Source organism: Balaenoptera musculus, chromosome 14 (genome assembly GCF_009873245.2).
Source record: "Balaenoptera musculus isolate JJ_BM4_2016_0621 chromosome 14, mBalMus1.pri.v3, whole genome shotgun sequence".
Classification (NCBI taxonomy): Eukaryota; Metazoa; Chordata; class Mammalia; order Artiodactyla; family Balaenopteridae; genus Balaenoptera; species Balaenoptera musculus.
The window spans coordinates 82,049,123-82,073,053 of record NC_045798.1 but is presented as its reverse complement, the minus strand read 5'-3'; the positions used below and the strand labels follow the sequence as shown (position 1 = coordinate 82,073,053).

Below are 23,931 nucleotides of genomic sequence, written 5' to 3'. Positions count from 1 at the left end.
ATTTTTGGACAAGGAGTGAAATCAGAAATGGAAGTGGATAAGTGACAGTGAAAAAGCAGTATCATCAATAGATTATATGCCCCAGGGGGTTGAAGTTTTGAAGTACTTGGTACTGAAGAAAGTAAACTGGAAAGATAAGAGTATGTTTGGAGAGTTTGAGACCCTGAAGAAAGTCTAGTAATTGGTGAAGACAATATCTGCACTGTGACCTTGGGAGTTGGTTGGTAAAGTCGAGTGAAGGACAAGATAATTGGAAAAGAAGAATTTGAGGAACTGAGAGTGCAAAGTGCTGAACGGTTTCATTTGGGATACTGTACTCAGTAATAGAGTCCAAAAGACTAGAGGAGTGACATTGCCAAGATGGTGACAGAGGTGGTTTTTGACTTCACTCCCCATCACAGGAAGAACAGCTAGCAACTACTCATGGACAAGGCATCACTGGGAGAATCCTAGAACACAGGAAGGAGGCTGAGGCAGTCCCCTGCACCCCAGAGACCAAGACAGACTGAGGTGGAAGGTGAGAGGAACAGCTACACACTGACTGCATTGCCCCTCCCCCAGGCTGGGGCAGCACCAAGATCCTGTCACCTGAGACCCTGATTGAATCACTACAGTCTTCTCCTTCAGAACAAGAGTTCTGCCTTAGGGCTTCCCTGGTGGCGCAGTGGTTGAGAATCTGCCTGCCAATGCAGGGGACACGGGTTCGAGCCCTGGTCTGGGAAGATCCTACATGCTGCGGAGCAGCTGGGCCCGTGAGCCACAACTACTGAGCCTGAGCGTCTGGAGCCTGTGCTCCGCAACAAGAGAGGCCGCGATAGTGAGAGGCCCGCGCACCGCGATGAAGAGTGGCCCCCACTCGCCGCAACTGGAGAAAGCCCTCACACAGAAACGAAGACCCAACACAGCCAAAAATAAAAATAATAATAATAAATAATAAATAATAAAAATTAAAAATTAAAAAAAAAAAAGAGTTCTGCCTTAGAACTCCATCCGAATGACTGCAAGTGCATTTTATGATGGATGCTGATGATTGTACAATACACCACCTTCAAAGACTACCCCTGGATTCTTCAGAATCATGCCTAGAACACCCATTTTGGATTTCTCTGATGTAGACTCTCTACCAAAAGGGTTTCAATCTAGAGTTGACATCCTGGGTCTGGCTTCCCTCCATCCCAGCCTCTAGATCAAGGTCTGGATCTCAACTCTCTTACTCTGCTCTACCCTTCTACTCTTAATAGAGTCCTGTCCCACTGTATTCTGAAATATGATTATCACCTCTGGAACATACAATTCAGTCATTCAATGAACTAATTTAACTCTCAAAAAGTGTTTGCTTCCAATCAAATGTGCAATTACCAAGAAGTGACAGAACTATACTTTTTGCTTTCTTAAACTAATCAGGTAAATACTTGAAACAAACAACAACAACACAAAAAAGCCCACCAGAATCTGGTGGGTTTTTTTAATCTATAACTTTAACCAAAAATAAAATATTTGCTGCTAATTAAAGCAATAATATGTGAAGATATAGTAAGAACATAAATCTTATATCTTTAGGAGATGACTATATTTATTCATCTCCAATCAAAAAAAACACTCATTTTTCCTCCATGAAAGGAAAAACAGAACTGTTTGTTAAATATTTCTTCATAATTTGTGCCAACATAAATTTTAGTCTTGCATTTATACTCATTGAGTGTGAAATGCATCAAATTACAAATTTAAATATGTCTAATTGTGTGCAGTTTATATTTTATCATCTGATTTTCCAACTACAGCAGAACCACACAAATGAATAGTTATAGATCTTGCATATATATCTTTTTAAACTTCAAAAGTTCTTAATTTATTATAGCATGAAGGGAAAATGACTCATAAGAATTTCATAGCCTTAGAGTTCTGAGTGTTTAAATACAAGTAGTCATACCTTTTTTAATAATTCCAGTTGAGCAACCCTAAAAAAATTTAATTTTTCATATTAGTTAGGTAACTGAAATGTCTTATATAAATGACCTACCTGACAAATCTTCAAAAAAGACAGAAGTTAAAATATCATGACTATTATTTTAGAAAGTTAAAAAGCATGTAAATCTAAAAGTATAATTCCACTCTTGACATTTTTTTTTACAACACAATATTAATACCCTAAAGATGTCACTCTTTCTCATTATATATTCCATATAAGAAAATTTTGAGAAATTTTTTTTTTTCTTTTTTTTTTTTTTAAACTTTTTTTTTTTTTTTTTTTTTTTTAATTTTTATTTATTTATTTTTGGCTGTGTTGGGTCTTCGTTTCTGTGCGAGGGCTTTCTCTAGTTGTGGCAAGCGGGGGCCACTCTTCATCGCGGTGCGCGGGCCTCTCACTGTCGCGGCCTCTCTTGTTGCGGAGCACAGGCTCCAGACGCGCAGGCTCAGTAACTGTGGCACACGGGCCTAGTCGCTCCGTGGCATGTGGGATCTTCCCAGACCAGGGCTCGAACCCGCGTTCCCTGCATTGGCAGGCAGATTCTCAACCGCTGCGCCACCAGGGAAGCCCCTATTTCCTTTAATACAATAAAATGTTCCTTGTTTTATTTTTATCTTACTGGAATATTATTTGAAATGCTTTACCATTAAGCTCAATTATGATTTTTTTCATGAGAAGAATATTCCGATTAGAGCAGAAAAAAATAATTGTCCCTAAATGTTCCCTTTGAAATGACCCACCAGGAACTTAAAACACTAATCTTTTATCAAAATGCTTTGTAATCCAATATGGAAGCCAAGATCCTAAATAAAACTTTTTCTTTAAATGTTCATTTACAGAGAACAACAGTTGAATCCATGTAAGTATTGTCATCACTATGCAAAGAAGACAATAGCGTATAAAACCAGAAGATATATTTTTAACATATATTTCAGTGTCTGAGTTGGTATCTTATCTCTGCCTCTCTCATGTGTGACCATGGTCATGTCATTTACTGACTCAAACCTCAAGTTCCTGTAATTGCTGTAATTACAGTATCTAATTTCAGGGTTATAGGAAGACTTATATGAGAATATTTATGTTAATAAATTACTACACTAACTGATGTTTAGAAGTTTATAATAAAGACTAAATATTATAACATAATATATTTAATACTGGAACATTCAATTAAACACTGTTATGTAAGATTAAATTAAACCCTGAATATTTGATCTGAGACCTAGGTAGATTAATTATTCATAATTTTTCACACTTTAAGATAAAGTGTTTCTTTACTTTCCTCAAAGGTTTCATTAAATCAACTACACACATTTCAGTGGTTGAATTTATTTAATCCCACACATTACTGTTCATTTTACAGATGAGGAAAGGGCATTCCAAAGAGGCTAAATGATTAGCCCAAGATCGCACCACTCGTAAATGCATACATCAGAGTTTATTTCCAGTTCTGACTCCAATCCTTTATGTTGCCCAGTATACTATACATTGTGTCAAATACTCAGAAACTAGATTGAATTTATACTTTTCACTTGCCTTTTCTAACACTGCTCAATCATAGTCACAGATCAGAAAGATATTACTTTTTATAAAATCACCTGCATGTCTTCTTTCACTTAGCATGACTTTTAAGGTCCCTCGCATTATGACGGGTTTCTGTAATCTGCTGTAGAGCAGGTACCCCGTGGTGCCCATGCACAGATGTGATCCATCCACTCACCCCATGACCAAAGGCCCAGATGCTCCATCTCTAAGACCCCAGGAACAATCCTGCAACCAATACCCTGCACCTATCCCCTCGTGGATCTGTGTGAGAATCTCCCTGGGAGATGGACCAGAAACAGGGTTGACAAATTAAAACACATACATACAGCACAAAGGACATTAATATGTAAAAACACAGTTGAACAAAAGGATACACAAAAATCTCATTCAAATGGTTGCCCATGGAGAGAGAGGGGGATGGGAGTGGGATGTCAGTTTAAAAGGGAATAAATAAATAAAAAGAATAGATTTGCCTGAAGAATGAATGGTGCTGAGAAGTGCGATTAACTCAACTCTCAGCACCAAAGAGAAAAGTGCAATTAACTCAGCTCTCAGCACCAAGAGAAAAAGAGATTATTCTTTGCTGTGTTGTTCATTGGCATTTTTTTCTAATGAGGTTTATATCACTTCCATTTTTCAGAGCATAAATATGAGTGGAAACAGTAGAGCTGGATGAGGAAAGGTAATAAAGTATCAGTATCAACAATTTTGAAATTGTTCAAAAGAAGAAAAAACAATATATATATATAAAGGTTAGGGATGGTGGTCCAAAAATGTTGCCTAGAGTTAAGAGGAGAGGAAAAAACTAACAAATGACCATGCTCTAAACCCTACCATATAACCTGTCCTTAAAACATCTTGATTTTACTGAGCTCCTATCTCAGGCTACACTTTCTACCCACACACAATTCATAAAGGTTTTAGCTTAGAATATAGCACACATGAAGGGTTTAGTTTATCGGGTTCTGAAGGGGAGCAGAATTTCCCCTCTTTTCCCTTCTAGTACTTTTGGTTGGCAATTAAAATAATATAAAGTAGTTAACAGGAGAAAAAGCAATTTATTACATGCACAGTGAGAATCCACTAAGTATGAAGAATTCCAAAGACAGCAAGGCAAGGTGAGGCATATATTATTCTGGACTAAGGAGAAGGAGGTAGGGGTCTAAGGCTTCAGGGGGAAGTAAGGCAATTGACAGGAAGAAAAAGAGTTAATATTTGGTAAACAAATGTTTGCTGGGCCATACAAAGACAATGGGACACAGAGAGGACCTTGTTCAAAGGGACTTGGCTAGGTTCCTCCCCATTGACCACACCCCACACTCTACTATAGTTATCTATGGTGCTGGGAGGCCTGGCCCAGAAAGAAGCTATCTTAAATTCTTTTAGACAGTAAATTCTTTTAGACTGTAAGTGGAGTTCAAAGGTTCTTCCTGAGTCTTATGGGCCTTGATTGTTTTCAGCTCAAAATAATCCACATGCCAGAGTGGCACATTCTAGGGTGGCCTGTCCTGAACTCCATCAGAAACAATTTAGGTGGTTGGTAAAGTGAAGGAAGAGCAAGATCATGAAGAATGATTGCAGGAAATGGTACCCTTCAAATTATCCACAGAAAGTGGAGCAAAATTATTAGAAGGATTTAAATTAGCTGTATACAGGGACAAGGATGCAAGACCTCTGTTCATGTTGTAGTGCTATGATGTCTTGATATTAGGGGCACCTGAGACCGTTCTACTGACGCTGGCCCAGTTAGAGGCACAGACTGTGCTGGTCCTTGCCCATATATTCCAGTTGGGGTGTCAGACAACAAATAATTAAACGCATAATTACAAATAGCCCTTAAGCACTGGAAGGAAAAGAAACATGGCCACCTGTTTCTGCTGCAACCTGTAAATACCACCATCTTGACATTTATTTTGCTATATTTAACTTCAGACATTTATGTTGGACTATCCCCAGCCACACTGTAAACCTCTTCTTGGGAAGAACTCAGTCAAGTATATTCTAACATCTAACACAGAGGTTAGGAAGTAATTAATATTAAATGAACTGGGCTGGTTTTTACAGCTCAGTTCAGATACTGGGTCTGTGGTTACCGCTTGTGTCCCCATGTGAACCTGAAGCTGGCCTCTTTATTATTATTTTTTTAATCTTAACCTGAAACACTTACCAGATCGTTTCCATAGATAAATGTGAATTTCAGTCTATAGCTATTCTCACAATCTTAAAATTAGCAGGGTGTAAATTAATGAGATTTCACCAAAATATATTTTGGGCTGGGAAAGAATTCCTGTGTCCTTCCAAATAAAGGCTTGCTTAAAAATCAGCTGTTAATTTAGATAATTAATGTTCTGTAGGTTTAAACAAAGTGTCTCTCACATTCATCATTGCTGGTGATATCAGACTTTTTGAAAAGATTCACCTTTTTGACACCAGAAGCATTAAAATGTGAGGCCAGAATTAGCTAAACAGTAATAAGGTGATAATTGCTAAGTGTGAAGCCACACAGACAATGCATTTAGCAAAACACTAGCACTTTGAGAGTGAACTTACAGGGCTCAATAGTACCTATTCTTTCCATCTGTATAAGTGATATTTTATCTTTTGAATTTCTCTCAAAACTAGAAGACATATCAATTTGTTTTGCACATTACAATGCTACAGGTAGACTACAATGGACTAAGAGCCTCATTTCTGTAGCAAGCCATTTCATTTATGCTCTACTAGTAAAATCTGTTACAGTAAACACATGTGTTCAGTGGGGACCAAAGTTATGAATTTCAGTCTCAATGGTGGCAGTCTTTTCTTATTAGACCAGTGGTTCTGATATTTCACTAGACATTAGAATCATTTGAGAAGCTTTTAAAAAATACTCATGGCACAGGCCCCACCCGTAAAAATTGACTCGGCTACTGGAGATGAGGCTTGAGTATTAGTATTTTTACAACTCAATCAAAAGATGCTCAGAAGACCTAAATAGACATTTCTCCAAAGAAGACATAGAGATGGCCAAAAGGCACATGAAAAGATGCTCAACATCACTAATTATTAGAGAAATGCTAATCAAAACTACAATGAGATATCACCTCACACCAGTCAGAATGGCCATCATAAAAGTCTATAAACAATAAGTGCTGGAGAGGGTGTGGAGAAAAGGGAACCCTCCTACACAGTTGGTGGGAATGTAAATTGGTACAACCACTATGGAGAACAGTATGGAGGTTCCTTAAAAAACTAAGAATAGAGCTACCGTATGATCCAGCAATCCCACTCCTGGGCATATATCCAGAGAAAAACCATTGTTCAAAAAGATACATGCACCCCAATGTTTACTGCAGTGCTATTTACAATAGCCAAGACATGGAAGACCTAAATGTCCATTGACAGATGAATGGATAAAGAAGATGTGGTATATTTATACACTGGAATATTACTCAGCCATTAAAAAGACTGAAATAATGCCATTTGCAGCAACATGCATGGACCTAGAAATTATCATACTAAGTGAAGTAAGTCAGACCGACAAAGACAAATATATGCAGAATCTAAAAAAAAAAAGATACAAATGAACTTATTTACAAAACAGAAACAGATTCACAGCCTCAGAAAATAAACTTATGGTTACCAAAGGGAAAAGGTGGGGGGGGGGCTAAATTGGGGGTTTGGGATTGACATATACACACCACTGTATTTAAAATAGATAACCAACAAGGACCCACTTTTTAGCATAGGGAACTCTACTCAATATTCTGTAATAACCTAAATGGGAAAAGAATTTGAAAAAGAATAGATACATGTATATGTATAACTGAATCACTTTGCTGTACACCTGAAACTAACACAACATTGTTATTCAACTATACTCCAATGTAAAATAAAATTTTTTTTAAATATCTGAAAAAAATAAATAAATATTCCAAAGGGTATTTATTGCACAGACAGGTTAGAAAATCATGTTAGACTTTGACCTTTACACTGGGAATATATTTTATCTATAGCTATATTTGACTTACAATTGTGCTGAGCACTTATATCAAATTTCAGTTTTATGAAAAAAATCCATGAATTTCTGAAAGCAGGAATGTCATGTAAAAGTTAGGTGATTCTTTTTCCCTCACCATAGGACTTTTATTTGTCAATTACTGTAGGCTAACTCTCACCCTCTGCTGCTTGGTTTGTGAATTGTAGGCATCTAAGGGCTAAGAACTACTTGAGCCCTGATTTACAACTCTTTTAACACAAAATAGTCACTAAGTATTTTTAAAGTCCTCTTACTAATACAACCTATTACTAAAATATAAATGGAGAAAATAAGAGTAAGTATTGAGCTACACTAAGGGAAAAGAATTTAACAAAAAGAAGAAACTGAAATTGAGAGTAAATCCAATTAACAACTCAGCAAACTGAGTGATTAAACTCTTAGCTTCATAAACATATCATTTGAGATTTAACTTACTTTTGCATCAGTTAAGATGCAGTTAAGATTTTGCATAACAGCCAACGTTTCCACAATTTGACCTATCACTGAGAAGCAAAGAAAATTAGTAATTCTGAATATATCAAGAGTCATATTATATTCATATCCTTTAAACCCAGTAATTCCACTTAGAAAACTTTTTTTTCCAATGGGGAAAAAAGGTCTATACAGTTGAATCTTGAACAGCTTAGAAGTTCATCATCCTATAACTTAGAGTTGGCCCTACATGTGTGCGGATTCAACCAACCACAGACTGGGTAGTACTGTAGTATTTACTATCAAAAAAATCTTCGTATTAAGTGGACCCACAGAGTTCAAACCCATGTTGTGCAAGGGTCAACTGTACATGAAAGTAGTCATGGTAGAGTTATGTTGAGAAAAAAATCCAAACAACCTTCAGTAAAGGGGGCTTGGTTGATTAAATAAATTTATATCCAAGGAAATAAATATTATCCCACCCCTTGAAATACCAAGTATGATAACTACATAGCAGCAGGAAAACTGATTATGGTAACTGGTAAAGCAGAGTATATTATTTCAAATGATGACTGCAATTCTGCATAAAATTGCCTAGGCATTAGAAGTTAATATACACTGAAGTAATATGATACGATGGTGTTATGGTAGTTGATTTTTTTTTATTTTTCCTTCTTTATATGATATGATATTGTTTTACAAAATTTAAAATATTCCTTGGCAAGCCTTATATCATTCAGTCCTTCAGTCTTCTTGATACTAGTTGTACAGTGTGGAGCACCCATGTGTCTTAGTAATTGTTTATATTATACTCCTTGCTTCTTAGGTACTATCTGTTCCATCTCTACCAACTTTGGTTATTGCATCATTATATTATTCATTAGACTGTTTTTCCCACCATATTTATTAAAGTGGTCAGTTATTTTGGTATTTTAATGTGGATATATATGTAATTAGTTCTGCAATACAATAATGAAGTCTCAATTAAATTTTGCCATCACATAATGGCTTCAATGAAATGATGAGAAAAGAATGTTTGACTTCTAACAAATACACATCAAATTAGATTTTTTTTTTTTTTGGTAAGTTTGTTTAAAGAAAAGCAACTCATCCAAAAAGAATTTTTTAATTTGCTCATTTCTTTAATCAGACCCTGGGTTTTCTCTTATGGGCCCCCAAGTGTCTATTTCTCTTTTCAATATAGAGGATTAATATCTCATTTTCATTTATTTAAAATTTGTTGACTTGTGGGAGTTGGGAACTTTATATTTGACAGTTCCAATTAAACATTAATTTCAACTAATTGCAATTTGAAGAATTTGTTACTATGAAATTAAAAAGCTCAGCAGTGAAACTGACAGAATTTCCTTTGCTTCTCTATGATAAGTCAAATTATAGAAATGTTGACTGCTATCTACTGCAAAATCTTATTTCCATGAGAAATATTTTCATTCCCAGACACCAGAAAGCATATGACCTTTAATCAAAGAAAAACTGAAGACTGACAACTGCAATTAAATAATCCAGATTACAATACCCATATGAGTTGATCGTGTTTTGGATCAATCCTCTCCGGTGATCAACTGATTGGATGTAGAGGTGCAGAACACTGAACTATTTTATGTTTTGAACATATATTTCAATGCATCTATTTTGAAGCTTCAGATATGAAATATGTCCAAATACTTATCCATATGGAATTATAGTTCCAAAAGATTCTATTTCAAAGCTGCACAAATTCCATTTGCCAAAGACCTCACAGGACCATGCCCACCATTTATGCTTGGGAACTATATTCCTCCCACAGATGGGGCAACAAATATTAAAATACACACACATACCCTTTCACTCATTCCTGCTCTCACATACAGTACAACACAGCCCATCTTCCCGGTCACAAATGTTTGTTTTCCTCCCTTCAGCATTCAAAAATTTTCACCCTTTCTCCAAGAGAAATTACCCAAGCAACCTTCCAATCACAGCCTTGATCTCAAAGATCTCATATCTATGTCAGATCTCAATACACGTTCTCTTGCTCCAGAATCTACGTACTCAAAAGGCAAGTAATTTATACCCTCCTCCCTCACACACCCAATATACTATAGTGAAACTAGGACAAGAAAACTGCAATAAAAACTTCCATGTAGAAAAGAAAATAGAAAATACTTGTGAAATCTAACTTTGCAGATGTTTCAAGGAGCTCCTATTCTGCTCATGGGGAATGCTCCTTTATCTGGCCTGGGTTCTCCTCCCCGATAATAGTTGCCTAGTCTGTAGTTCTCCTGGTCCTTGTTCTCTAGGTGGTCCTTTGGCATTATTCACCATGTCCTTATTTGAATATGGCTCTGGACGTTACTCCTTCTCAGGTGTTGACAGCACACTCAGCCAGCTCCTTGTCCGAGAAGTTTGGAGGAATGAAGAGTTCTTTCAAATCCCGAGAAATCAGTCTATTTTATCCCAGGCTGGAAGCTCATTTGCCAGCATATCTTTCACAAAAACAAGTCCTTTTTTCTTTTGATTCCAGCAAATACCACAGGTCAGCTGTCCCATCTGCAGTTCTCTGGGAGACATCCTATTGTCTCTGAGCTATCTGCAGTTGCCTTGAACCTGTGGGATGTTCTGAGAGAAGCACAATCTCATTCTCTTCTCCCTGTGCCATTGTGTTCAGCTTCAAGGATTTCCACAAAATGACCTTAATTAAGAGCTTTTAAAAACAGGCTTGAAGGCCACACCGTTGAATTGGTTCTTGCCTAACCTTAATTGATGTTTATTGTTCAAAGCCATCCTCAGTTTTACGTATTACCATTTGCAAATGAAGATCAGGCCCTGGCAGTCACAGAACTACTTAAATTTCTGTATTATTTTACATATCTCTGAAAATTCGACAAGCCTTTTCTGAGTTCCTCTCTCTCTTAGGCACTTGTCAAACACACCAATAGCAAACAAGAAATACTAGCTACATAACTGTTCATCTAAAAACCACAAGCTCCTTCTGTCCATCATCAGCTTTCCAAGCTATTATAGGATATAATGTACCAAACCTTTCAAGACTCCATAAAATGCGTTGCCATCATTCTAACCTCCAATAAGTTTTCTCACCACCTACTTCTGGCACTGGAGCCAATGTAATATAATTTTACAATGCTGTTTTTTTTTGAATGACCATACCAGTCAGCTTTAGCTAAGTTTTCCTATAGCAACAAACAAATCCAAAATGTCAGTGGCTTATCACAACAAATATTGATTTTTTTTTACCCATGTGGATCTATTTGGGTCAGCAAAGGCTCTGCTCCATATCCTTTCCACTTCAGAATTCACGCTGAGAGGGTGATGTCTACTTTGCACCTGCTGGCCTCATGACATGAGACAAGGCAGAAAAGACACATGGGAAAAGAGGCACAGCAGAGCCCTGTTTGGGCTCATAAAGCCCCTGATGGTAAGCGGCACACGGAGCTTCTGCTCATCAGGCAAAGCAAATGTCACATGTGCCAAGCCTGATGTTGATGACGTAAGAAGAATGATTCTCCTACAGGGAGGGGCAACTAACAGAATCCTTCTTAAGACCACAGCCGTTTTTAAAATTACATGATTAGATGGTTGAATCAGATTTTTGGGAACTAGTACTTTATTAGCCCCGGAAAACTGTGTATTATCACAATTTCCTTGTTGATGATTCAGTCCCAAGCAATTTCTTAAAGCCTATATTGGCGAACACAGAGGTTATTTACCACCACTTGCAACAAATGCTTTTATATCAAAAGTATTCACAGGAATAATGGCTATGATGAAAATAAAAACCCAAAACCACTCTCTTGAGCCTTCCTACTACATTCCTCTCCTGACTTACCCTTCCACGATCCAGCATCACTACCCATGAACACCATTAAAAAGTACATATATGTCTTCATAAAAAGAGACTTCAAGGATGAAACGCCCATGGACAAGTCAGCCTTAGTAAGATCAGGGACGATGTATGAGCCTCACTGGTCAAATAATTCTATTTCCATGTGATGTTATTAGATTAGAAAATCTGGTTTGCTTGACTGGAATAGTTTTGATGAAAAATTAAATCTTAAAATGTGGACTGTGTCCTGTTACTGAATTGCCCCTTGGAAAAACAATTCTGTTTTCTGTTTTAAATTTCCAACTGTTTGGCATTATCTGCAAACAGTCTCTCTAACCAGGGAAGTAATTTTTTTTTTTTAACATCTTTATTGGAGTATAATTGCTTTACAATGGTGTGTTAGTTTCTGCTTTATAACAAAGTGAAGCAACCACATAGCACAGGGAAGTAATTATTTTGCCTCAAAAGTTGTCCGCTAGAAGCAGATGCCGTGCCTGGAACCCCATCTGAAGTAATTGCTGCCATGGGGTGGCAGACGCTATCACACTGACAGTGGAGACCGCTTCTTTCAAGAAAAATCTCTGTGGTTTGTAACTGCAGCTGAAATCACACCTCCCTGTTGCAGGTGTACTGTCAAGGTATCCCATTCTTAAACATGCCATAAACCATTAGCAAGCTGACCTTTCATGACAAAACAAGATGCCTACATTCTTTAAACATCAGAAAGCGCTGGGGAGAATATATATATCATAACATGTAATCACAACATACATCATGTTTCTATAATATATAGAATTAAAGCTTAAGACACCAAGTTTTATTGATACCTATGGTACCATGCCTCCCCACACGACCAAGCTAAAACATATCTGAAGTTATAGGGCACACATAAAAAATGCGCTACTAACACTACAAAAATGAGCATGTTGTTTACATAATAGTTTCCACTCCTTACACTTACACTTTTTTGTTGATTTTAATTTCTAAAAATGTGAAGTTTTTACCTCAAGTAATGCCATATGTTAATAAAAAAGAAAATGCTTTTTCTATGCTATCAAATGCAATTTTGAATCTACGTAACATATGTTCCACTTATAAGATACCTTATTTTCTTTTTGATTGAGTCCCCATTTTAGTTCTTCTACTTGAAATCTCAGTTTCTTCACTTCGGCCTCGTTTTGATCCATGAGGTTGTTGACGTGGGTCATTTCTGCCGTCTTTGCCTGGTGCTGCCTGCTTAGTTTATGGTAGGCATGTTGAAGGTCCAACAGTTCCTTTTAAAAGAATACAGGGATTCCATTATTTATAGTTTACTCTGATAAAGTCAGAAGAATGGCAACTTGTTTGGAAAAAATAGAAAAGCACTTTAGGAAGAATTCAGATTAGGCATCTTTTCACCTGGGACTCTACATTTCTGCAATTAAATATTATGATTAGCATATAACTATATGTGGAAGGTGTATTTCTGTGTGGCTAAAATACAGTACAACTCTTTATGTGCTTGAGGGAATGACCCATTTTTCATGTTATGCAAATTTAGTTTTTATGTATGCTTTCCAAAAGAGGACTCTCATATCCATAAATGAAGAATAAAATATAATAAAAATAAGAACAAGAAGAACTGTTCATCTGCTAAATCAGCCTAAGTATTAAAAGTTAGCAGACTATCTGCTTTTAATTATTTTTCTTAAAAATAAATGTTTTGTGCTGCTGTACTCATGCCGTGAATGGCACCCTCCTGAAACCACATGAATCTGGCTCAGAGACCTGAAGGGGCTGACCCTGGGGAATATCCAGAGTGAATCCACCATGAAGTGATTGGATCTCCAATCAATCTTGTTATAATCAACATTCTACAAGACATGAATTGACAGGTTACATTAATTGGCCTCAGATTATAATTAATGTAGTTTCTAATTTTTTGCTAAAATTTGCTGTGCAAAATTAACAATACTGTCATGGTTGAAATCATCTTTATTAAAACTATGAAGAAAAAATATAACCTCTAATTCCTCATGATGTTATAATACTTTAAGAAAGTCCTAGGATATTTTTTTAATTTCCTGAAAAATACTGTCATAACACTTACTAGTTAAAAACGCAAAGTTAAATTTTTTTAGGACAACCAGGTAGACAATTGGAGATGGGACCTTTATTCACATCTTATACTACTACTATTTCTAATAAGAACAATAAAAAAAGAATCAGATTTAATAGTAAAAAGAAAAAAGAAAAAAGCCATAGAGCATTGGAAAACATTGGAAGAAAAATGTAAATACTTTTTTCAATTACCAAATAGGGAAAGGTTTTCTAAGTATGATTATGAGATCATAGAATTATAAATTTAATCACAGTGAGTATACAGTTTGTGTATAGCAAATAGTTTGTCCTACACAGAAAATGTTGTAACAAGGGACAAGTCTCTTACTATATGAAGTTATATCAAGTCTGTACAAATTGACTTGATATAAAATATGGAAGGAGAGAGTTCACAGAAAAGCATATAGAATATCTGTTAAACATTGAAAGCTATTTATCTTCACCCAAAACTCAGGAAAAACCTTTCCAATTTCTGTAACATATTGACATGACAAAATTATAGAAATGGCTGCTAGGGATCAAGGGTAGGGAGGAGGGGAGAGAAGTGGGTGTGGCTAAGGGCAGATCAGGGATCCTTGTCTTGATGAAAAGTTCTGTGTTTTGACTGTATTGATGTCAATATCCTGGTTGTGATACCCTACCATAGTTTTGAAAGATGATACCACCGGTGGAAATTGGGGAAAAGGTACATAGATCTCTCTGTATTATTTCTTACAGCTGCATATAAATCTACAATTATCAAAAATAAAAGTATAATGAAAAGAAACACATCAAGATGCTATTCCTCATGTCTTCAGACTGGCAAGATTATGTGTGATAAGATAATCTGTTGGTAAAATGTGAAGAAACTGAGATTCATTCATGGAAAAATGTTGGCAAAACTATTTAACATGAAAAATGCATTAAAACTCCAACCCAGCCATTTTACTTCCAGGAATGTGTTCTACAGATACACACACAGTTGTGTGAAATGCTGTATGCATGTGGATATGTAGCACAACGTTCTTTTTATGTTAATAGTGAATGATTGGAAATGAAGATCATCATCATAATATCATCATATGGAGCTGATTAAATAAAAAGCCATTAAGCTTTTTAATGCTTAAAATATAATATGGCAGCCTTTTGTATATTGATATGATATCTCTCAATATTCTATTCAGTAAAGCAAAATGCAAAACAGTGTGAAGCACATGTTATTACAGGAAAAAAAAAAAGCTGATGTAAAGTGAATTTTGATATGACACCATTGATTACTGGCAGCCTCTTGGTCTCTATGAAACACAGAACTCCAACCAAACAGGCAGATGTCCTGCAGATGTGAGAAGAGGGTGTAGACAAGGACCTGGAGAGAAATTGCTGACCACCACTCTCAGGATGCCAGGAGGAGGAAAAGGCAGAGGAGGGCTCCCACGCCCACCATCCAACCACCCCGCCTCCATGGCAATCTATCAAATTCCAGGAAACTGAGAGATTCCTGGAATCTTGCTGCTGTTCTGAAAACCCTGGCCCCCATAAGAGTCAGAATCACAACCATTGATATTTAAACCTGAGCAATGCTGAAGGGCAGCTGGGAGCAGGCAAGCTTGGACAGGCAGCTAGACCCCTGTTGATGGGACAGGCTCATGGTCCCTTCCCTTACCTCACAGTAACAGTGCAGTTTACGGCTTCATGGCAGTGTTTTATCAAATTACATCACAAACCACATTTAAAATACAAACAAATTTCTCTTTTCTTCTGAGTACAAAAATCAGAGTACAATTTTCCAATGCCAAATTATATACCTTATGATTTCACAGAAAGATATGCAGTAGGGAACACAATTCTATTATTTGGAATGACAATGGAGCATTTAATGAAAGATTTTCTTCATCTGGCAAACAAAGAATTTGCCACAAAAGTAATGCAGAGCTTAATGGAAGAGTTATAGCAAATCTGTAAAATGATGGCTTTTCCTCAGGAATTATGCACCCAATTACAACTACCTAAAAAACCTTTGCGATTCAGTAAAATTATTTCTCAGATAGTCAATGCTTTGACTTTAGGCTTGTACAATTCACTTAGATTGGTTTAAATGGCGCTAAGTAAACAAAAAGAACCTTTGAGATGTGCATATAGGAAGAGAGGGAAGGAGGAAAGGAGGGAAGGAGGGAGGGAGGGAGGAAGGGAGGGAGGAAGGAAGGAGAGAAGGGAGGGAGGGAGGAAGAAAGGAAGGAAAGAAGGAAGGAAGGAAAGAAGGAAGGAAGGAAGGGAGGGAGGGAGGGAGGGATGGAGGGAGGGAGGGAGGAAGGAAGGAAGGAAAAACACTGCTGTTTGTCAGTACCAATTCCACCCCAAGCATGTGTCATCTTTGTAGGCAGACCTCTAGCATTCATGCTCTACTGCGTGGCCATTTGCTCAGGGAAGCTCACCTTATTCTCAGGCCCAGGAGGTGGATATGTGTTAGCCAACGTCTATTCTCTGTGAGTGGTCCCCAACCCTGCAGCACCAGCATACCCTGAGAACTCCATCCAAGATCTACTGAATCAGAAGCTCAGGAGTTGAGGCCCAGCAACTTTGGGTTTAACAAGCCCTCCAGATGTTTATAATTCAACATAAAGTTTGAGGACCACTAGTATATGCCAACTGTAGTAAACTTTACTCTTGCCAGTAAATGTTTTAGGAGGGTAGATGGAACCTAACCGAGCAATGAAATATGAGACGTCTTCTTGGGTGGGAGGAGGTGATCTAGGATTTTTAAGCACTTAAAAATATACAAGGAAGATGTATACCTGGAGGTACTGATACAACAGTCTGGGACAATAGGAGAATCATGCTTACAACTGAGGTCCGCAGACCTGGCCTGGCCTTGGGCACATTTCATTACGAGAAAGTATATCAAACTGTATCTATAGCCAAATCTATTTTCATTATGTTCATAGGATACCTTTTACTTTCTATTCTAAAAAGATGAAAACTAGATTTCAACATAGGAGAAAAAAAATTATTTCATTAGTAAAGATATTTTTTAAAAATCAGTTTAGGGTGAAAGTGATTAGTATTAGCCAAGTACCTACTATCACTGAACTCTACACATACCTTCTCTCTCTTGCCTTTTCTATTTTCCCCATTCAGTCTCTGAGAGGCTATACACATTGCTTATGGCCAAACTAGCTGTAAATTACTCCTCCTTTTTTCATTGTTTCAAAACAATATCCCGGCTGGCTTAAACCTTGTTATCAGGCCTTATCTTCTAAGACTTCACAGGTTCTTTGACATTTTAATCCATTAGTTCATCAACACCCCCATTTTACTTTCAGGAGAGAGATGGATTTCTTCCTTAATTCTCAAAGCTATGACCTTTGCTACTATAGACTCATTTTTTTTTTTTGTTATTCTTGTGATGAGATTCCCACCACCCCCAGTTCTTTCTTTGAATGCATGTTAGAGTAAAGGCACTTAAGGATCACGAACCATAATCCCATGTATATGTTTTGTTTGATGCTTTTATCTGAAATCTCAATTTCCGCTGTAGCTTGCTTACAGACCTCCAGTTGGAAGGCATCCAAATAGATGTTCATTTAAAGAGTTAATAATTTGCATATAAAAAGAGAATAAATCAATAATAAAGATCCATATGGATTTTTAGAGCAAGCTTATTCTAGTATATTTTTAATGGTAGAAATACATAAAACCATGATGTGATATATTTTATTTTGGCAGAGAAAAATCTGAATAGAAATTAAACATATAAAAATATACAGTACTAGAGAGTATTTGTCAGTATGTAATCCTCTATAAATCCAAAGCTATAAAACTGAACAGTAAATATAATTCACAATCCTTTTATAAGTTATATGAATAATAATGCTGAATCGATATAGAAAATAAACATATACAATGTGTTTGTATACAGATATTTCTGATAGAATAACATTAGTTCCTCAAATAGATTGACTCTGTTTCTAGTGATGTGAAGAATGTGATAGCAGGTTTTAAATTCTGTATATGGCTTATGAAATCATGAATTGTTTATGCTCTTGTAAGTAAGGATATTGCTTTCTACCTAGAATTAATATTGTAGCCGATACATGAAGTACTGAAGCTTAACTGATTTTGATTGTGCCAAGCTGCCAGAACTAAAATACGTTTTCTTATAATTTTAAATGACATAATGAAACGCTGGTTAAAAATGAATCAAATAAGTTTATATGCATCGATTTGAAGGAAAAACAAAATGACATACAGAAAATTTTAAAATATTAAAGTATTATTATATATGTTATTTGTTTGTTCAATTTTTTAAAAAATCCATAGAAAATTAGAAATTCCGGCATCTGTAATTTCAAACATGCATAACAATACTGTACTGTTATGTAGAGAACCTGAAATTCTCAGTATAATATATGATTCAACTATATTTAATAAAGAGAAACACACAGAATTGGAAATAACTAGCTCATGGTCTGTTGATAGCCTTGTTAGACTCCAGCTGTGAGTAATAATGCTATCAACAAGGGCAGATTTTCTCTTCTCAAAAGTTGACTCAGGCACATTGGGTGGTTACTACAATCAAATCCATCTACTTGAATAAAGAACTTACAAGCTCAACCAAATTAAGTGCATTAGAAAAATATCTTGTACCACCTACTTATTAGGATAAATGTCAGTATCTATTTATATCTTCAATTCTTACCTCAAGAAATACAGAAATCAAAGGAACGTATATTTCTACAGAATTCAGTGTTATTCATAAACATTTATGATACTTGGTGTCAGATAATAGCTTTAAAATGAGAACATTTTTGTGGTCTTAAGTGGCATCTTCAGAGGGTTCATTTAATATCTTATATGTTAAGTATAGAGTGATTTTAGTGCTCGTTGTAGACTTGACACATTATCAGTGATTCATTCAAGGAGCACTTACTGAGTGTCTACCACGTGCCATGTAGACTGGCTTCTACATTCTATATATAAAAGCAAACAAGGCAGACACAATTTTTAACGTCACAGACATTAGAACCTAGTAGAGGTAATAGATAAAGACAATTAAACAGGCAAATTTTCCCACTGTGACAAATACTAAGAGATAATCCAATGAGCTAATAAGATAGGGAACTATTTATGAAAGGTGGGTGATAAGCAGGGAGGACATGTTGTGAGGGGTTGCTGTCCTGTGCCCTCCAGGTTCTCCTTCAGGATGAGAGGATGTATTTCACCAGTTGCTGGAAATGTCTGATCACAGCCCTTTCCCCTTGGCTATAAGGAGCCTCCTTCCTGGGACTTCCCTGGTGGCACAGTGGATAAGACTCCGCACTCCCAATGCTGAGGGCCCGGGTTTGATCCCTGGTCAGGGAACTAGATCCCACACGTATGCTGCAACTAAGAGTTCGCATGCCATAACTAAGGAGCCCACCTGCTGCAACTAAGACCCTGCATGACCAAATAAATAAATAAATATTAAAAACCCCCCAAAAAACAAAAACCAGCCTCCTTTCTAACTCCACACCCCCTTCCTGGGGCAGCCTGGTCATTTTAGAAGTATGAAGGAACTGCTCTTCTCACCTCAATTTGTGACAGCTCCAAAGATCTATCCCAGCTTCAGAGGTATCCAGAGGTATTACTATAATCACTTCTCCCCAGTCCTACTTCTCCCTCTGCCCTTTGCTGCCTGGCCTCTTTCCCCATGGGTGTTGTATTCCCTAATAAACTTCCTACATTTTGATATCTGTCTCAGAATCTGCTACCCAGGTAGCACAAACGCCAACATCATGTCCCATGGCTGTCACCTGGGGAGATCTATCCTATAGAATTAAATATCATAGTACAAACACCATGGATGGAAAATAGATGATGGAAACTTTACTGAGAAAGTAATGTAAAAAGGGTGCAAAGCCACAATATTGTGGCTACATGGTGGCACTTATATTGTGTGTGTATGTATGTGTGTGTGAGGCCCATAGACTGAATATCACACATTGGAGTTTGTGTTTATTCAATGCCATTTGTGCTTATTCAGTACCATAGATACATAAGCAATTGACCAAAAAAAAAGTTTGTTGAGCATCTACTAATCTCTCATATAATCAGTTATGTCAATATTCCCAATAATATTCAAGTTTTGTAGAAAATATCAAAAAGCTTCATTAACTTTAAGTCCTAGTTTCCTCATCTGTAAAATGCATACAATAGCAATTTCATAGAATTGTAACCTTTAAAAGACACAATATGTGTAAGTCATTTGTGATACATTAATTAAACATAACAGGAGAGGTAGAAAAACTGGCTAGGTTAGTTAGTTAGTTATCAAATGCAATAATAAGGTGAAGTGTCAGTAATCCAGAGGAGATAGAGCCTCTCAGCAAATGCCACCACGGGCTGGGCTCTTTTTGCCTTTCTGCTTTGTCGCCCTTAGCTCATACGTGGTCTTTGTCCTTAAGCTTGATGTATTATAATCCCAAAATATCTGCTGAATCTTGCTGGGAAGGAAGTAGGAAGGGAACGAGCAAGGATAAAAGTGGTTTTCTCCAAGTGAAACTTTGCCTTTGTGTTGATAAGGCAACCTCTCAATGCTATGTTATCGGGGAAAAAGATGCAAAAAAACTGCACAAAATATTGAGCAGAATAAAAATATAAAGATATAGTAAAAGTCAGACGTGTTGTAAACAAACTGAGAAACAACAAAGGCCAAGAGGTATTATTAAAGCACAGATGGATTGTGGGAAATAAAAACTTATAAAGAGAGGAACTAACAGTAAACTTATAATCAGCAACAACAAGAAGCCTTATTAAATACAATAATGTCTTCAGTTGCTGAGTAACCTAGAATTCTAAGCCCAGCTAAACTAATATGCGAGAGGCAGGCCAAAATCAATTTTAGTTTTAGGCAGAGGCAGGATTTTCCATCCACATATTCTTGATGAAAGAACTCAGGATGTTCTCTAGGAAGTTACCTTTCTACAGTTCTTTGAATTCATCAAATCCTTTCCTGTCTGAAAGTATTCGGACATGCTTTTCCTTTCGCCTACAAAGGGCTTTTGCAACTCTACACTCATCTGGCTCCTAATTAACATTCAGGTCCCAGTTTAAATATGATTTCCTCTGAGATGCTTTCTTGATTACTCAAATGTGAATAATGATTCACAGTATTATTTTTAATTATCATTCAGATACCTGTTCATTTCCTTTATAGTCTTTATTGCATATTGAAATTTATACCTGTTTGTGCACTTACTTAAGATTCCTTTATCCTTCTAGTCAATATATATTTAATGCACCTATATCTGTAGAGTAGAAACAATTTAGAGTTATGTGGAAATGTGAAAATTACTTAGTTGTCAGGTCCATAGCAAACTGGAGCTCTAATTGTAAAATTTTGGAAATAATGAATATACAATACAAACTTTAGAGAGATAAAGCTGTTACTAGCAGAAAAGATACAATCTCAATTTAACTACAAAAAGATATATATAAAGATATATATATATCTTTGTATATGGCAAGCAATCAGTTCAAACTGTTGGATAAAGCATACCAACATTATCTGAGGAAAATTGAAGGAATGAATTATTAAGGATAAAAATAATTTATTGATACAAATACAAAAAAAATGAATTGATGAAGAATTGGTCGATTGGTAAACAAGCAGAATATTATAGAAAAACTATGAGCTAGCCTAAAGAAAATTTTAAAAAGAACACCTTGAAAATATACAAAATTGGAAATGAATTGGTATTTATATCAGATTAATAAAATAGGAGTAGTTTTGTTAAGCCTTGCCTTTCAATGGGACACTGAGACTAAAGTCTGCCTGATGGAATGTGGAAGGAACTGGTTTATATCTCTTCTACCTCTAGCAAGGAGATATCCCATGGGAACTTCCATGCTGTCCCACTTCCTTACCTAAGTACCTGGAACTGAAGGGCTACAAGATGACGAAGCTAAAAGCTGACAGTTACAGATCCCTGAGTCACCACATGGAGAAGAAACACCAAGGAGAGCCTCCTGGCTTCACTGGATTAAGAAATGAGCAAAAAATAAACTTGTATCAGCTGCAGAGATCTGGAGTTTGTTGTAGCGCTCTATCCTTACTAACAGGCTAGCACAATAATATTAGGTTACACCAATTGACATGCTTAAAAAACATTTTGATTGACTAATTCACTGGCAGTTTCAGTGCATATCAAAGGTTACTAGGCTTTTAGTCATTTTTTTTCTTTTTTTTTTTTAATTATTTAATTATTTATTTATTTATTTTTGGCTGTGTTGGGTCTTCGTTTCTGTGCGAGGGCTTTCTCTAGCTGCGGCAAGTGGGGGCCACTCTTCATCGCCGTGCGCGGGCCTCTCACTGTCGCGGCCTCTCTTGTTGCAGAGCACAGGCTCCAGACGCGCAGGCTCAGTAGCTGTGGCTCACGGACCTAGTTGCTCCGTGGCATGTGGGATCTTCCCAGACCAGGGCTTGAACCCGTGTCCCCTGCATTGGCAGGCAGATTCTCAACCACTGCGCCACCAGGGAAGCCCCTTTTAGTCATTTTTAAATTGACTCATTTTACAAAAAGATGTCTGTCTCTCAGATACACCATCAGGGTTGTAGGGACAGAGCTTTTTTTGGTCTTTTTCTTTTAACTGTATAGTTCATCAATTATCTGAAGTGTGTTAAATAGTGCCTGGAACACTGAAGGTGCTCAACAAATGATAAATGAATGTATGAACAAATGAATATACTTACAATATGTCTTACTGATTGGTGAAGCAAACAACAAAATGTGTTTATGATTCTAGATTGTATGCAGGCTGGATTGTACTGTGCACGGGAAAAGGAACAGTCTCTGTACACTCATTTTCTTTTAATAGCAAGCATTAATCACCAATTCAATCTACACATAATAAAGTTTTGTAATAGTTGGCAATACATTAAAATATTTATTATAATACATATCCTGACTCTGTGTGATATTTAAAGATTTCTAAAGAATTGCAAATATGGCTATTAACCCTACGGCTAAACCGTAAGTTGCAAGTACAATTTAGTACTCATACAGCATCCTTTGTCTCCAGAGAACATACAAATATTAAGTTAAACCCTGAATGGTTAGTCACCAAAATTGTAGATGGAATCAGAAGTTCTTTTTCTATTTTCCAGGCCCCCAGGGGGGAATAGAGAGAGAAATCACTGACTCACACTCAGTGGGGAATGTATCACTCCCACACAGTTTTTTCTTAAAGCCATGCACACTTAGCTAAGTAATGCTTTATAACCAAACTTTCCAACCTTCTCTCTACCCACACTGGGAAGAGCCCTGTAATTGTACAAAGCTACAAATGTTCAGAGAAAATACTCTTCTGTGGAAAATGTTTCATTTCATTTGATAAATCAGAGTTTCTCCAGGTCCTCTGTGCAGCCCTTTTACATGAAAGTGGTTCTGCATACAGCAAACTCTCCTGATAGATAAGGGTATTGCTTTTGCTCATAATTCTAGGGAAATAAATAATTTAAATAAAATACATAGACTTGTGTGTTGAGTTTGACAGACCCAATAGCCAAACAATTCCTACTTCCATTCGTGGAAAAGAAAGGGCAGAAGGGTCAATAAAGGCGAGAAAAAGGAAGTGATCAGAAAGGCCAGTAGAAATAAAACCACAGTAAGTGTTCATAAAAATTAATAGGGAATAATCAGAGATTAAGATAAAGACAGAGAAAATTCTCAGAAGAGGAAATACAATAATCCAAGAAATGAAAAAATATTAATAAGGATATCGATATAGAAATGGTAAGAAACTCTCATGCACCACTGAAGGGAAATGTAAATTTTCATGACATTAAGATAATTTATGAAAATATATCAACAGTTCTTAACTCTGTCCTAGATTTTATAACAAGAAAATTATTCTAGGAAAATACTATATATATATGTATACATATATGTGTATATATATATGAATATATATATGAATAAAAGCTTTATGTTCAAAAATAGTCACTCTGCATTACATCTAACAGCAATAATATGTTAAAAAGTAATCTATATGATCGGACCCTTATTG

The 23,931-nt window shown here is 36.4% G+C and overlaps 1 protein-coding gene across 1 annotated transcript in view; it reads right to left on the bottom strand.

Moving 5' to 3' along the window:
* CCDC102B (coiled-coil domain containing 102B) overlaps positions 1-23,931 on the bottom strand; it is a 222,068-nt gene that overhangs the window by 15,458 nt on the left and 182,679 nt on the right. Inside the window, exon 7 of the mRNA XM_036823290.1 lies at positions 12,912-13,082. Within this exon, the coding sequence (XP_036679185.1) occupies positions 12,912-13,082 (171 nt within the window). The remainder of the gene's footprint in view (positions 1-12,911; positions 13,083-23,931) is intronic.